The following is a 17,614-nucleotide window of genomic DNA, read 5'->3' as shown; positions in this document are numbered from 1 at the left end:
TGGGCTCAAGCTGACAACCGAGTCGGATGTATAAATTGTTAAATTTTGTTAGTTTTAGTTCGATTTTAGTCAAGGTTTTAGCATCACATAGCCAATTTCAGGCAGACAATTAATGCGAAATACATGAAACTGTGAAAATGGTTAGATAAATTCGTTTTGTGAAATCGCTTTGCGTTTCCCGCCTTTTTCATGTGAGCAACGAAAATGTGACGTCATATCAGCCCCCTGCTTCAACTCGAATCTGTACGATAATTTTGAAAAATGCCCAAATTTTTAGAATAGGCGAGTTCGAGCAAAACTAATAGGCGTTTTTGACAAGCTATCGCCCGCTTAGAGGCGCTGCATAAAAAAAGTGATGAAAAGTAAAATCGCTGTCAAACTCCATACATTTTTGAAAAAAGCTGAAATAAAATGCAGTTTTTGATTAACCCTTTCAATTGTCAGGATTTTAGATAGCGAAATATTGGAAGAAATTTGTTTATTTACGTTAAGGCAAGTGAAAACATTCGAATTAATTAACTTTATGGCAGAAAAATGTTAATGTTTGATTTTGTACCGCATGAAACAAAAGTACATAGAGTCAGCTGTAAAGTTTACATATCCTGGATAGAGAATCACCAATTATTTTCAGTCTTCAGTGTTTTTCAATGTGTTTTCAAATTTTTTTTCGTGATTAGCATAATCTGCGCCAAGAACCAAACATATAACCTATCAGTTCGTAAACATAAATACACTTGCGAAGCTCTAATAATCTCCCGAAACAGAAACAATATATATCAAGTGAAAGGTAATACTTTTTCTTACCTTTATTATTCATTTTCATCATTCCCACTGTTGGTAATTCAATAAAATATTACATTTAAAGTCGAGTTCCATATAGGTACCAGCAAGCATTTTGGGAATTGCACTTTTTTTGTAGTTCCAATAATCACAACCAGGTAGCGAACGGCTGCTATTAGTTTTGCTCGAACTCGCCTATAGCAGCCGTTCGCTACCTGGTTGTGATTATTGGAACTACAAAAAAAGTGCAATTCCCAAAATGCTTGCTGGTACCTATATGGAACTCGACTTTAAATGTAATATTTTATTGAATTACCAACAGTGGGAATGATGAAAATGAATAATAAAGGTAAGAAAAAGTATTACCTTTCACTTGATATATATTGTTTCTGTTTCGGGAGATTATTAGAGCTTCGCAAGTGTATTTATGTTTACGAACTGATAGGTTATATGTTTGGTTCTTGGCGCAGATTATGCTAATCACGAAAAAAAATTTGAAAACACATTGAAAAACACTGAAGACTGAAAATAATTGGTGATTCTCTATCCAGGATATGTAAACTTTACAGCTGACTCTATGTACTTTTGTTTCATGCGGTACAAAATCAAACATTAACATTTTTCTGCCATAAAGTTAATTAATTCGAATGTTTTCACTTGCCTTAACGTAAATAAACAAATTTCTTCCAATATTTCGCTATCTAAAATCCTGACAATTGAAAGGGTTAATCAAAAACTGCATTTTATTTCAGCTTTTTTCAAAAATGTATGGAGTTTGACAGCGATTTTACTTTTCATCACTTTTTTTATGCAGCGCCTCTAAGCGGGCGATAGCTTGTCAAAAACGCCTATATAATCTGTACATCTGGCAGCCCCGAGCTGTTTTCCTTAGCCAAGAGCAGGGATACCCAGACTAGCAGATTATTTGCTTTCCTTTTGTGGGGACTTTTTGAGTTTATTCAGATTTTGCGAAATGTGGCGATTATGTATTAGCATAGGGCCGTTTAACTATTGTTTTTAGGTAAATCTTTTTATAATAGAGCAAAATAAATGTTGTCTGAACATCAAACGTCAATGAGACATGATTGACCTTTGCGCTCAGCTGTAGACAACTTTTCAGGTGATGTAATATTGCAATTATTAAATTGCTTTTTTCTGTGCATATTTTTAATTCAGTTTTTGCTGGCTGCGGCTGGTGGATCGATTAACAATGGTAACCGGTGTTGGGTAAAGGTTGAGAAAATATTCAATCCAAACTTTTGAGTAAATCTGGCATCTGCAACCTCTGTCAACGAGTAGTCGAACTTCAAGCAGCATGCTCTGCAGCTGTCACTGTCAGCAGCACAGGCGAGGCGAGCAAGCGTCCGGCAGCGTCGTCGAACGTCGTCGTCGTCCTTTCGTGATTTGCACCGGAGCGAAAGATTGACAAACAGCGTAAATTCCAATAGGAAAGTGGTTCCATAGGAAATCGCAGAAGAGTTTTGCTGTTTACATTCGCCGTGCCGTGCCGTGTCAGTTTTTCCTTCCTACCGCATTGTTTGTGCATTCTCGAATCCTAATTAATTCTTGAATTCTAACTAAACACAAAATGGGTGGTGAAATCGGTGATTGGCGTCCTTTCGTTTACGGTGGTGTTGCCTCGATAACCGCGGAGTTTGGTAAGAATCTCGTATATTCTAATCGGCCAGTGATTGTCACTGTGCCTGTGTGTTGTTGGTTTGTGTTTTGTTATAATGTCCTTAAAGTCAATCACAAGTCTTATGCAATCGGAACCAAAAATACCCAGGGAGTAATTTTGTTTAATTTAATGTTTGTCCTTGCTTTGTTACGTCAACAGGAACTTTTCCCATTGATACCACCAAGACACGGCTACAAGTTCAAGGACAGAAAATTGACCAATCGTTTGCGGAGGTCAAATATCGCGGTATGACGGATGCTTTTGTTAAGATTTCCAAGCAGGAAGGCATAAAGGCACTGTACTCGGGGTAGGTTTGGTTTTACAGCTCTGGATTTTGTTTGATCAATGACATTGTAATTATTGGTAGGATTTGGCCTGCCGTGCTGCGGCAGTCGACGTACGGCACGATCAAGTTCGGAACGTACTACACACTGAAGAAGGTAGCCACCGAACGGGGCTGGCTGGTGGACAAGGCCGGCAACGAAAATGTCTGGTGCAATGCGGCTTGCGCGACGACGGCCGGTGCCGTTTCCAGTGCCATCGCCAACCCGACGGATGTGCTGAAGGTGCGCATGCAGGTGCACGGGAAGGGCACGAACAACGTCGGGCTGGCACGGTGCTTCAAGGAGATTTACACGCACGAAGGCGTGCGAGGGTTGTGGCGGGTAAGTTGGCAGTTTTTCTGGGTGCGTTGAGGCGAGTTTGGAGTGTAGAGAATACTGTTTATTTTAGGGGGTTGGCCCTACGGCACAACGAGCAGCTGTGATAGCGGCAGTGGAACTGCCAGTTTACGATTTTTGTAAACTACACTTGATGGAGACCTTCGGCGATCAGGTGTCTAATCATTTTATGTAAGTCCGCTGTTTTTTCTGTATTTCACAGTGAACTGATTTAGGAATGTTTCAGATCTAGTTTTGTGGCGAGCTTAGGAAGTGCTGTTGCTTCTACACCGATTGATGTGATTAGGGTAGGGCGATTTTTGATTCAATCGTAATTTTTACTGAGTGTTTTTATAATTTTTAGACTCGCCTCATGAATCAGAGGCGCGTTCAGCTGCAGGTGCATAACCTCGGGCCTGGAGGTGGCGGTGGCGTTGCCGGCGGTGGAGGTACAAATGTTGCCGGAACTGCCACGGCAATTGCGTCCCCCAGCCGTAGGATTTATACCGGCAGTGTAGACTGTGCTATACAAACGGTGCGGAACGAAGGTTTCCGGGCACTGTACAAGGGTTTTGTTCCAACCTGGGTGCGCATGGGACCGTGGAACATAATCTTCTTTATCACCTACGAGCAGCTGAAGCAGCTCTACTAGAACGTGGAACGTGGAACGTGAAACACGAAACCGGAACCGGGATTATTGTTAAGTAGGAAAATTGAATCTCCATGAAAAGTGGAGCATTTGGGGTCGACATCCCATTACTAGGGGGCAAAAACAACTACTAGGGACAAGGGACAAGTTTGTCATCCATCAGCATTATCATTATTTAAATGCATTTGCGCCGTTCGCCTTCATTCTGTACCAAAGTTATTTTTACTCGATGCATTTCTGGATTTTTTTAATGCGTTTGATTCCCGTGGCATCGTTAAGTTACGTTTAGTTCGCCTTATTGGTCTGACAGTACAAGAAAACTGTATTTAAATTTACTATCGGTTCGTTTGTGTTTACTCACAGCTTACAATTCGCGTAATTTTTAGTGGTAAAACAAGTGTAAAAACTTGTCAAGCAAAGCAACGCCAAATTTTAAAACCAGACTCGGTCTTTGGAAGAGATCCAAAATTGTTTGCCTTAGTGGAGACGGAAAAAGTTGCCATAAGAAAAGTGGATTTAGTCGCAAATCGTCACTTAAATGTTAACTGTGAATAAAAGATAGCGATTCAAACTTTAAACCGTAAAGAGTAAGTTCTTTATTAAAGATAATCGAATTCCTCCCACAATGACGCTAAGACAAAGGACATACTTCGTCTCTAAATACTACGTGATTTTAAGGGCACGATTTCTTTAGCTAAGTGCAATGAAGTGTAGAAAAATTGCCCAGTAAAAGAGGAACCTAGAGGAAATCGTGTATTGTCGTCTGAAGTCTGAACATTCAATGCAATAAGATGCTATTTAAAATTTATTTTTAATTAGGAAATATGAATCGAATGTGACAAAAACAGACACCAAATTAGGCAGCAAATAAAGAAAACATCCACAGCTCAGAAAAGAATTAGTTTATTTTCTTAACCATTTTAAGTTCTTTTTTTTCTTTCTTCTGTTTCTTTGTGTTTGCTTTCAGCTTTAATGTTTTGGTATTCTCATCTTTGGATTTGGTTTTTAAAATTGAAAAGTGAAATTAGGTAGATCTGAATATAAATGTACGATTAGAGACTTACGATAATTATGTACTGATAATTCTTTTCGCCCGCCTGTGTGATTGGGTTATTAATTAATTAACTTTAACTAGATAATAATATGCGCTGTTTGTCTTCCCCAATTCAGTGGGTTTTCCTTCCGCTTTTTTTCTGTTTTTTTCCGCTGTCACCAAGGGCTATAAAAATGTCTATGGATTAGATCAGTTTCTCCGGTGATTTTTTCTGTGTCAAATTTCATCTGTTTGTTCGGTACGTTTAAAGCCTATGCGGTCAATTCCGATCAGAAGTTTATTTGATAAAATAGTCAAACGTAACGCCAGATATTTATTATTTGCTTCTTTTGTTTTACTGCTTGTTAAAGCGATTTAATTCTTCCTGCTTGTGTGTCGGTTTTGCTCTCTTTTCCTATTTGCAGATTTACATAGTGTTTAGCAGATCTGAAAACTGTTTTTCCTTCGGTCGTCGAACACTCTTCGCCTTTTTTATATAAGTCAATATATATACTGTAGTATAGAAACCCGTGTAAATGTGTTTACCAGTTTATTTGCTGTGTATGTGTGTTTTTTTCTTCTTTCGTACTTATTATTTACAATGTCGCTTCTTATCGCTGCTGTGGTAGCTTTTAAATCGATCTCTGTTGGTTGGCCATCATCTGAAAGCCTTCGTCGAACACACGGAATAAAAAGGAAAGTTTCGAATCAATGTATTACGGTGCTGGCATAACTTTGTTTTGTTCATTCATTATAACTATATTAGCGATTGTTTGTTGACTTCTGTTGCTACTTAAAACTGTAGGAACATACTTTCGGGCGCAAATCAATTTTTGCGACAGCAAAAATAAAATACTGAACTGACTGGATAATGTCTGTGATTGTAACTGAATACGGAAAAAGGTGCCATATTTACAATGAAAGTTGAATACCGGAATGGTCTTCAGTCATTGCAGTGGTCTTCCCGAAAAAAATATTTACTTGAACTTTTAGGAAACTTCGTTGTAATGTTGTTCTAGCACGGACATCACAAACTACTGCTGCTAATACTAATTATTCATACAATGGAGTGGAGAAAGAAAAGTGTGAAACAATCCCTTCCCTTCGATCGATTTTATCATTTGAACATTGAACCTAAACGAACCGTATGTCCGGAAAGTAAACAGTGTTGTAAAAGTACGTCACTATTTGTTTTTTAAGTTTGCGTTTTCTTCGATTTGGTAAGAGAATTTTATCAAAACTGAAATTTCGTTTCTAATCGTCTATGGCAGAATGTAAAACTGCCTAGTTTAAAACCATCATTTCTACAGCGAGGAATAGTAAAAATATTTACCAAATAGCTTAAAAGCTCTGAACTGGCGAGTCCGGTTACGAATTTTTTTTATTGAATTTTATGGAGAAGACGGATAACGTCAGCCTGGGCCCACAAGTGGGCTTGAAATTGGATTAGAAACTAAACTTAAAATTGGATTTCACATTAGTTTAGATAATGGATTTGAATTTGAATTAGAATTTCAACTTGGACAATTCGTCAGCCCACAATCATTTGTAGCCAATACCAAGCGGTAAAGTGACATCTTTGACGAGCAACAAGAAAAGCAAAGGTCTCACGTTGCTACCTCGAACTCCAAACTTGTTAGTGAACACCGATGAAACACTGGATCAAAGATTTATATGTAATACTCCACCACTGAGGTATGAGTTCAGCCATTCGACCACTTGTTGAGAAGCACCAAGCAGAGATAGCTTTCGTAAGAGTAATGTATGGTCAATTCGATCAAATACTGCTTTTAAATCTGTTTATGTAACATCGACTTCTCAGCCAACACCAACTCGTATATCGAAGTACAAAAATTATCGTAGATATCTCTTAATAAACTCGGAATCGTAACTAATGCTTATTAAAGTCGGCCTAAGTTGATTTCGTGTTGTATATAATGACAGTAACTGACACACATGCTATATTCAGCACAGAATCGTATAGCAGCACAGAGCGCACCGTTGGTTGGTAAACGGCTGGATAATACGGAATATAGGGTATTGTCGTTATCGTCCGGCCACTGTTATGGTCGGGCCATCGCGATTTTACAGTTTTAGTAACTCTTGATATCAATGATACAACCATTGTAAAACTTCTTACTGTGATAGCTAACTTTTCACAATATTGTGAGTTTCGATCGTGTATTCAAAACACCCGTACTGAATTCAGTTACTAAATCTTACAAAAAAAAGTTTTCCAGGCGCAATTTCTTCAAGAAATGATTCATGAAATGCAATTATCGAGATAAATTTTGAAAATGTATGAAGTGTGTTGTGCTGCACACGAAGACTATAGAAAAAATCCCTCCAGTAAGGTGTTTGGGAAGGCCAAAGTGAAATACTAGAAAAGCGCTATTTGTAAAGGTCGGGCCACTTGAGTAGTCATGGTTGGGCCACCATAATTTTAAGCGCAGAAGCGCAATAATCGCTAGAGAATGTCACTCACGTAAAATGTGATGAAATAAAGCAAAATTAATACGATAAAAACCTAGATTTTTGTTGTTTTTTTCATTGTAGTTGTACACTTCGGAAAAGGCGATTGTAGCAATATTGATTTTACAAGATCGACAAAATTTCGCAAAAATGCAATTAAAAATAAGGTATTTGTACCTATATGAGCCGTGGTTCACGGAATTCATTCTTTTCATGTCTCTATATAGAATTTCAATACGTATGTCTTAGATTTTCTGCGATGGCCTAACCTGTACAACATGGCCCGACTATGACAACAATTTTTGTCTTCACGTAAATGCCTATAACTTTTTTATTTTTCAAGCAATCAGTTCAAAACTTTCCGGAAACATACCTTATTCTTAGACCTTCGCAACTATGTATTTAGATTGCCAAATTTCCTTTTGAAAGGAAAATTATGGGCGAGTTCCAAAACGTGGCCCAACCACGACGACACTCCCCTAGACCCCATAGTGGTCGTTAGCCTCTTATCCAGCAACTCCGATCCCGACCTCCTCGTAGTACCAGCCGGAATACGAGCAACCTTAGCGGAGATCGGGTAACCAACCCCGGTGGAAACTAAGGTCGTATACTAACCGGAAAGGAGGTAAAGTGAGTCTCGGCACTATAAGATGGCAGCCCCGTTGCGAGACTCGGTAGTGCTGCTCCTGTATGGCTACACACCTAAATTAAATAACTTACAAAATTCAAGCATATTCGGAGCGGAATATTCGGCATCGACCTAGGCGACGGAACAAGGACGACGGATGGAGACTGGGTACTTGGAACTGGAGATCGTTAAATTTCGCAGGTTGCGAGCGGGTGCTGATTGAACAGCTGGAACCCCGCAAACTCGGCATCGCAGCTCTGCAGGAAATCTGTCGCAAAGGAGAGAAGGTATGGAAGATCCGTGGCGGAAAGGCCCAGTTTTACCAGAGCGGTGGCGCTACCAACGAACTGGGAACGGGCTTTGCATTGCTGGGCGAAATGCAGGATCGCGTGATAGATTGGAAGGCGATCAACGAGAGAATGTGTGTATTCAGGATAAAGGGTTGTTTCATCAATTATAGCATCATTAACGTGCACTGCCCGAACGAAGGTAGACCTGACGATGAGAAAAAAGCGTTCTACGCGAGGCTGGAGGCAACGTACGACAGCTGCTCGTCACGGGACATCAAGATCGTCATCGGGGGTCGGTAGGGAAGAAATGTATAGACCGGTGGTAGGACCCCATAGCCTGCACACCAACACAAACGATAACGGCCAACGATGTATAAACTTCGCAGCTTCCCGAGGCCTGGTGATCCGAAACACCTTTTTCCCGCGCAAGGATATCCACAAAGCCACCTGGAGATCACCTGACCAACGTACAATGAACCAAAATGACCGCGTTCTCATAGAGGGCCGGTTTTTCTCTAACATCACGAACGAACGCTCCCGTCGGCGTGCGGATATTGATTCTGACCATTACCTAGTAGCAGTACATGTGCGCTCAAAACTGTCCACCGTATACCGGACACGTCAAAGCCGCCCTCCTCGGCTGAACATCAGGCAGCTAGACAACCCACAAGCTGCCGAGAACTACGCGCGAGTACCGAATGAGGCACTGCCTTCTTCCGAGGAGTTAGGTGCTTCAAACCTCGAAGACGGTTGGGGCAGAATACGCTCGGCCATCGGAGAGGCCGCTACCGCGGCACTAGGCTTTGAGCCTCGGAGTACACAAAATGATTGGTTTGATGGGGAATGCCAACAAGCGGTGGAAGAGAAAAAAAATGCTTGGAGAAATTATCTAAGTATTGCCACTAGAGAGAACCTGGCCAAGTACCGACGAGCTAGGAACCAGTTGACCGCGATCCTGAGGAGAAAAAAGCGCCAAAAGGAGGACAGAGATCGTGAAGAATTAGAGCAACTATTCCTAGCTAATGACACGCGCAAGTTTTATGAGAAGGTGAACCAAACTCGGAAGGGCTACACACCGAAACCTGACATGTGTAGGGACGAGGGAGGGAATCTAATTACAAACGAGCGCGAGGTGGTCGACAGGTGGAAGCAGTTCTTCGATGAACACCTCAATGGCGAAGTCGCAGAAGGAGGCGGAACGGAAATTAACCTTGGAGCGCCCATGGAAGATAGTAATGTCCTAGCACTTGATTTCCAAGAAGTCAAACGAGAAATCAGGCTGCTAAAGACCAATAAAGCATAACCATGGCGGAGAAACGCTAGCAAAGGCTCTACACTGGGATATTTCGAGGATTTGGGAGGAGGAAAAGCTACCGGAGGAATGGATGGAAGGAGTGGTTTGTCCCATCTACAAAAACGGTGATCGGCTAGACTGCTGCAACTATCGTGGTATTACGCTGGTAAACGCCGCCTACAAGGTACTCTCCCAGACCCTGTTACGCCGGCTGTCACCGATAGCACAAGGTTTCGTAGGGAATTATCAGGCGGGTTTCATGGGGGCTCGCGCAACTACGGACCAAATTTTTACTATCCGACAGATCTTGCAAAAATGTACAAAACCATTATCAAACCGGTAGTTCTTTATGGACTTGAAGCCGTGACGCTGCTTACGGAGGACATATGCGCCCTTGCCGTGATTGAGCGGAAAGTGCTGCGGACGATATTTGGCGGAGTACAAACTGAAAGCGGAGAGTGGCGGAGGCGTATGAATCACAAGGTACAGGCACTGCTTGGGGAGATTCCCATCGTACATCTAGCGAAAGTTAGCAGGCTACGGTGGGCCGGACACGTCTTAAGGATGCCGGACGACTGTGCGACGAAAATAGTCCTCTTCAACAACCCCACCGGCACCAGGAACAGGGGGGCCCAACGTGCACGATGGCTCGACCAGGTCGAAAGCGATTTGCGACTTCTGAGACGACTAGAAAATTGGCGACGAGTGGCCCAAGACCGAGTTAAATGGAGACGAGTGCTTGAAACAGCACGAGCCACCCCGGCTCTATGCTGCTGAAGAAGAAGAACAGAGCGCACCGGGCTTAATAGGATATTATCGTATATAATTGCTTATATAGCTGAAACGCGTATATTTATTCCTCATCACGTATATCGCCTCCAAAATAGTACGAATATGCCAGTTTTGTCGCATCAAATACGATTTAATAGCATTTATATATTTACGTAGTTTTTAAACTTTTTTATACATATAAAAATGCTAGCTGGGTTGTTTCTTGTCTTCCATTTGCGAAATACATATTGATGCAAGTTTTAACAGATTAGTGGCCAGGCACGAAACTGTGCTGAGCCGTTGAAATGTAGTTTTTACTGCGGGACAGTATAACACTACCCACAAAGTATCAGAAAATATGTCTTGCTCGAATGACTGATTAAAAACTGAACGTAACGAACAGCTTTTAACGTGAATACGAGAATATGACAACCGTCCAAGACATGACGACAAGATCGTCATCGGAGACCTCAACGCTCGCTCAGGTTGGCCAGGAGGAGCAACTTAGACCGGATAGTGCAATAATGTTAAGCGCGCACCCACTTTTGAATGAAAATCGCCATCGTTTCATTGATTTCGCCGCCTCGAGAAATATGGCCATACGAAGAAACTACTTTCGGCATAGCCTCTCATATCGGTACATCTGAAGATCGCCACAACAGACCGACTCGCAAATCGACCACGTTTTAATTGATGAAAGGCACCTCTCGGATATCATTGACGTTAGAACCTAACGTGGCGCATACATCGGTTCTGACCACTACCTTTGGAGGGTGAAAGTGCCACCAAAGACTTTCCGTTGTTACCAACATTCGGTACAACCTGGAATGAGTCAAGCTTTCTGAAGTTGCTACTGAGTACGCGCAAAGCCTTGAGGCAGCACTGCCGGATGAGGAAATGTTAAACGAAGCCCCTCTCGAGGACTGCTGGAATAGTGTTAAAGTAATCGTCAACAGTGCACCGGAAGACACTATAGGGTTCGCTGAGAGGAGTCGTCGTAACGTCAGGTTCGATGAGGAAAATGCAGCGTGGGCGTTGGTGCTGCAGCAGGGGACCCACCCAAACGTGGAACGATTTGAACAGAAATGAAGACAGCAAGCCCACTTTTTTCGGGATGAAAAGCACCACCTGGAAGAAATGGAGTGCGAGGACATATGGAACAACTGTCTCGTTCTCAGGAAAGGCGTAAGTTCTATAAGAAACTGAACGTATCCCGCAAAGGCTTTGTGCCGTGAGCCGAAAGATGTCGACATAAAGTCGGAGGGGTTTCGTCGTGATGTCGAAAGATGTCGACATAAAGTCGGAGGGGTTTCGTCGGATGAACGTGAGGTGATCGAAAGGTCAAATCATCACTACAATGTGCACCTAGATGGCGCGTAGACGGAATGACTACGTACGACGTATGGTGGCGATGTGCCAAGCACCACAATAGGTGAAGTGGTCGAAGCCACCAAGCAGCTCAAGAACATCAAGGTAGCTGGCAAAGATGGAGTCGCAGCGGAGCTTATCAAGAAGGGCGCGGATAGTTTGGCTACCTGTCTGCACCGGCTGATAGTTAGGATGTGGGAAACAGAACGCTGCCGGAGGAGTGGAAGGAAGGAATAATATGCCCGATTTACAAGAAGAACGACAAGATGGAATGAGAGAACTATCGAGTGCTCACCATTCTCAACGCCGCCAATAAAGTGCTTTTTCAGATCATGTTTTGTCGTCTATCGCCGTTAACAAGTAGATTCGTAGGAAGTTATCAAGCTGGTTTTGGGGACGGGTGATCGACAACGGACTAAAACTTTGTGTTGCAGCAGATGCTCCAAAAGCGTCCTGAATATCAAGTTTTTACACACCACCTATTCATAGATTTCAAGACCGCCTATGATACTATCGACCGTAAAGAGTCATGGAAAATGACGGACAAAAAAGGCTTTTACGAGAAGCTGACAATACAATACTGATTAAGGTCACTATGGGCGGTGTACAGTGCTGTGTAAGGATATCGGGTGCGTCATCAAGTCCGTTTGAAACACGCGGGAGACTTCGACAAGCCGATGCTATTTCCTGGCTCCTGTTCAACATCGCACTAGAAGGTGTTATGAAACGTGCGGGTTGTAACAACCGGGGCACGATCTTCAATAAGCCCAACCAATTTCTCTGTGGTGCTGACGACGTGGAAAATATCGGAAGGGCGTTCCAGGATTCCAGGTGGTTACTGAGCAGTGCTGAGCTAACATAGGCAACAGTGTGGTAGTCGGCGGGGACAAGTTTAAGGTCGTAGATGAGTTTGTATAGGGTATGTTGCTGCTTCGTCGTAATTGCCTATTCCCGTCCTATCCAACACAAATTATTAAAAATATCAGCGATTTTTATGACACACAATGCAAAATTAGTTATTCCCTAATATTTTAGTTTGTTGACTATCATACGCTATCAATCAAAGTGAGCTGAGATCTATTTAAATCCCATTTTTCATTAAAGAGTTCCTAGCAGCCAAATTTCTTACGTTTTTACGTGCGACGAAGAAAAAAATGTCGACTAATCGTTTCAATTTCCGTCATTCATAAAATGAAAATAACTCACGCAACGCAGTGGACGTTATTCTGCAGCCGGGAAAACTTGCACGACCTGCAGAATTTTTGCAGAATAACATTTGTCATGCCGTCCTACACAAATACACGCACGCTAGCTTCGTAAACATTATTGTGATTTGTAGTTCGGACGATGAAAAATTTTGATGGACGGATTTTAAAACGGTACGACGAATTTAAGATATAAAGTCAGTTGTGTAATTTGAATAAAATGCTTTACTAATCGCTTTTAGTGAATTCAAAGGGCACGCATCGGAAGGTATGTGTGTTTGAGTCAAATCAGCAGCAGAACCTTTGGAATATTCATTACATCCACCTAAGAAATGATGAAAATTAGAGTGGCTTTCCTTACTGCGACGGGAATTAGAAATAAACCCTGCCTCGGGTTGTTGATGACGCCGGATAACAATTGCAACATAGAAATACGGAAACGTATTTTTGCCGGAAATCTTGCTTACTACGGACTCCACAAGACTCTAAGATCTGACAAGCTTCACCGCCGTATCGAATGTATCATGTACAATAATAAGTATGGGCCAGTATCCAGAAAGTTGTTAAAGCTGGAAAGCTACCATGACCGGCATTTGTTGTAAGAATGCCGAGCAACAACGCCGCAGAAATAGTGTTCGCTTCTTGGTACCAAACGTAGAGTCGCGGTTGGTACCAGACACAGTGTTACGCAGCGTGCTCGATAGTTAGACCAAATGGAGCAAGACCCTGGAAAGCGTCGTTAAATTGGAGGCGGACAGCCATGGACCGAGTTTGTTTATGGAATATTTTATGCAGGTGAAAGTCCTAAAGGACATCGCGCCAGGATAAGTAAGTATGCTACGTGAAAGAGGAACGGACCCTTAGTTGACCCTTGCGGGACGCTATTCGTGAGTCAGTTTTACTGAGAAAACATGGAAGAAGCACAATCGTAAGAAAAGTACATATCCAAATTATTAATAGCTGCACAGTGGAATGGAAAAACAGTTTAGAGCAAACAGTAAACAGTTTAATCCCTTATTGTGTAATCAAGAAGTTGGAATTGAATAAAATTAAATTAAGTTTTAAATTGAATTCAATGAAACTGAGTTGTAGCATAGAAATAGCACAGAGAACAGACATCCAAGCGAAAGGTCCCTACTTGGATAAAACTTATGTCAAATCAGTTGGGAAACTATAGTGATGATGTCGCTGAAGGCGCATGAAATTCTACACTAAACTCACAACAGCTAGCTTCTGGCGCTAGCATAACGCTTATTGTCCATATATACTAGCGCCAGAGGAGCCAAAGGTAGTCAGTGTGCAAATCAAAAGAATCATTTAGTTGGGAAACTATAGTGGGGGTGACGCTAGCATATTAGCTGATTTTAATTTGCAATTTTATCCAAGAATTCCCGAAAAATTTGTTCCTGAATGGATGTCTGTTCTCTGTGGAAATGGCCTCGTCATTAAACGTTAACCACAGACAAACAGACATAACGTTTGGAAAAAAAATCTTTAAAAATTATCGTACCTCACATTTAGCCTGAACACTAGCACCATCTATGATCTACATTCCCAAATATCAAATAGCATCGTGGGTATCCCTCGAAGTATTTTTTATGGGGAATTCCACTTCTTTCGCCAAAGCGCCACTTTGACCAAAACGGTGACATTCCCAACTAAGCCCAAATTTGAAATGACGGTTTAATCGGTACGATGAATGGAAAACGAGTGTTATGTCTGTTTGTCTGTGCGTTAACTATGCTAGAACGAGCTTTTGAACGGCCAGTGCGCCACCTTCTGTGTAAGTTTGAACACGCCTGTGATCCAGATCAAGATAATAACAATGATCGGGGTAAGGAGATAAATTACAATGGGTACTCTTCTGCACTTGTTCAATGCGAAGGCTTCAATGAAGATGCTGCGGAATCTAAATCACGCTCGCATTTTCGAGAAGAAGACGATTTAGGGCTCAATAAGGTACCTTTAGGGAATATGGATGTTGAAGATTTTGTCTAATTGTCACAATAAATCCCAATTGGCTAATTGCTTTTAAAATAATCGTTATAACAATCAAACACCAACTTCAGATCGCAAATTACGCTAAAATGATTCACATGGTCATTCTCAATTCCTGAACGTTGACTTTGTAAGCAAATATGGTAGCCGGTTTGATTCGGTAGAACGCCATTACCTCGCATTTAGTGAGGCTGATAGTCAAATAGTTCAATTTGTACCAAGTTTCAAATGTGTACAAAAGAATCTGCAGACTACGAAGGCGATAACTCTCAATGGATAGAATCGATAGGTAGATCTGCATTGAAGTTCAAAGGCAGACGTAGCATTGTTGAAAATTTTTAAATATATATAAATGGTCGTAAGTTAGTACCTTGCGGTACATCAAACTTATTAGTGAACTGGGAAGATACTATGGCACGAATAAGTACATAGCCATGGGACAAACTGCTGCGAACGACCGAATCGTACGATTGTATCAATTGACGGTTGGTCCTCCCCGGTTAAAAAAAAAGTCCCGTTTCTGTCATTACCCATGAGAATATCAAAACTGGACTTTCTGGTTCATATATATTAATTTTTGTAAATTCACTATTTGTACCAAATTCTAATCAACGCAAATCACTAAACACATAAATAGCGCTAACACCTCAAATTTCATTTTCAATTCATTAGAGAGCTGAGTAAAATTTTCTTTCACAGTTAAGAAAACACTTTGAGTGTTCAGTGTTCCGTATTTTTTCAGTACAGGGCTTTACAACAATCCTGTACAAGGCGCCCCCATCGATTCCAATGGAAAGAGAAGACACTTGATTGTGGTTCAGTTTTAAATTCTGGGTTTTCAATGTGAATTTTGGAAAATGATACACATTTTCACATTTGAACTGTCGTTCAACGCAAAAATCCAATTTTGTCGAACTAACGTCGAGCAAGAAATAATCCAGTCACGCAGAAATTGCAGAATTGCGCATTGATCCTGCACGCTTCTGTTGGAAGTCCATCCCGCCATCCACTCGTGACCTTACCACACTGTTGAATTATTCTAAATCCAGAACAGTTTGACCAGCGAAAAAAAAACCTGGACGTGGCAGAAAACTCTCATTTGACTCTTTTTAAACGGAACCCGAGGATGTCATCGAGAAATGCTATGAAAATGGCAGAAGTTTCGCAATCCTATTCACAGTAAACAAAGAAGGGTTTAAGAAGTTTTAAAGTGCGAGTTGTACCGGACCGTGACGCGAAGCCAAATCTGGAGGCGTAGAAACGGTAATGAGAACTCCACGAGAATTTTCGGACAGAATAAGATTGCGTCGTAGTGCAAGGTCGTTTGTGAAAAAGTTAGCGCAAGAATTTTATTCTGCATTCGAACGGTAGAGTGTCAAAATAAAAAAGCTGTCCAAGTTCCTAAAAAAATGTTATTTGACAAGCAATTTGCAGCCGTGGACTGGATAATGACGCTTTAAGTATTTCAGCGTTGTTCTTCGAGGCCATCTGGGTGCTTTCTGGAACCATGAACCAGGAAATTTGTCAAAACTAGTGCCATCAGAAGACGCTCCCGCTCGGTTTGGGAAGCTATCACTATTCAAAGTCAACCAAACAGTGGTAAAACGACAATGACGTCATATGTCGTTTCTAAGAAGCATAATCCGGTCATTACGTTGAAGATAAGGCCGATTGAAGCTAACTGGTCGATTTCTAAAGGAAAATTTAAGAAGAAGGGTGTAACAGGCAAGGAGTTCAAACGAAAATGTAATTTGATTGCCAAACCGGTGGACCTTGACCAATTCGAGCAATGTGCTTAAGAAGTAAGATTGGGCTACGATTCCAGATATAAACTTGTATTGTTGTCATTCTGGTTGTCTAAAATGTAGAGGACCCAGGTAACAATGTTAGTTTTATTGCACACTTATTGCGATTTTCATGACCAGTTTTTATCATAAACGCCATCATAAGAGTGTAATAAAACCCTAATTGTTGCTTGGGGATTCTCTAAGCAACTTTTTGAATAAACATTTGGACACAAAATTCTAAAACTTACACAGGGACATTACTGGCTACTTCCCGAAGACCATCCGCGGTATCCAACCCAAAATCAGCCTTTGCTGTGGTGGGTGGTGGCATAACAAGATCGGCGACAGATTATTGTTTTTGTATATAGCTTTGTTTTTTTCTAGAGAGTGTTTCGCGCAATCAAACGGACTGATCCTCGCTTCGCTTCGCTTAGTTCGTCGTTCGACAAATTTTACTTTTTTTGTTTTAAAAATAGAGGCCCCTACGGTATAGTTTTTTGTTTTTTTTCTTTTGCTTTCTGAAGTACAGTACCTACACGTTCTGTCATCGAGAAGGTGAGTTGTTCTATCCTATTGTTTGCTACGCTCTCTGTGTTGTTTCAGATACTAAGCACTATTATAAGGTCCGGTTTTTTCTGTCTGGGGCGCTTAGGTTGAACTGTTGTGTTGTGTTGTGTTGCTATTTTATAATGGTCTGCGTCGGAAACCTTTGAATTTCTTGGTTTTTTGTAAAAGTTTGCGTGTGGTTCTTTTTAGGCAGAAGAAGGAAGAAAAGGACGAAGAAGAAAAGATTCAAAGATATAGGTATTGCTCTATTAGTTATAGTTTCATTCTTTGGTTCTTTCCCAACTGTTACGTGTGAGTTTCTGACAGGGAGGATATGTGAATTCTGTACTCTGGTTGGTCTATGTTTTCTTCTGTTGGTTCAATTATCGGTTGTACATAGCTATTTGTAGAGTTCGGAGAAGTTCGTTATGCTTTTTTTTTGTTGGGTGCAAATTT

General features: G+C 41.3%; 1 protein-coding gene across 1 annotated transcript; it reads left to right on the top strand.

Moving 5' to 3' along the window:
* Positions 1–2,210: 2,210 nt before the first annotated feature.
* Positions 2,211–4,642, top strand: LOC128735093 (mitochondrial uncoupling protein Bmcp). The gene is made up of 6 exons (XM_053829577.1): positions 2,211–2,438; positions 2,618–2,765; positions 2,826–3,123; positions 3,191–3,309; positions 3,365–3,425; positions 3,482–4,642. The coding sequence occupies exons 1-6, from the start codon at positions 2,369–2,371 to the stop codon at positions 3,767–3,769; spliced, it is 984 nt and encodes a 327-aa protein (XP_053685552.1). The 5' UTR covers positions 2,211–2,368; the 3' UTR covers positions 3,770–4,642.
* Positions 4,643–17,614: the final 12,972 nt, after the last annotated feature.

This window comes from Sabethes cyaneus, chromosome 2, assembly GCF_943734655.1.
Source record: "Sabethes cyaneus chromosome 2, idSabCyanKW18_F2, whole genome shotgun sequence".
In the NCBI taxonomy this organism is placed as follows: Eukaryota; Metazoa; Arthropoda; class Insecta; order Diptera; family Culicidae; genus Sabethes; species Sabethes cyaneus.
The sequence above is the reverse complement of the archived record's forward strand: the minus strand, read 5'-3'. Positions and strand labels throughout refer to the sequence as shown.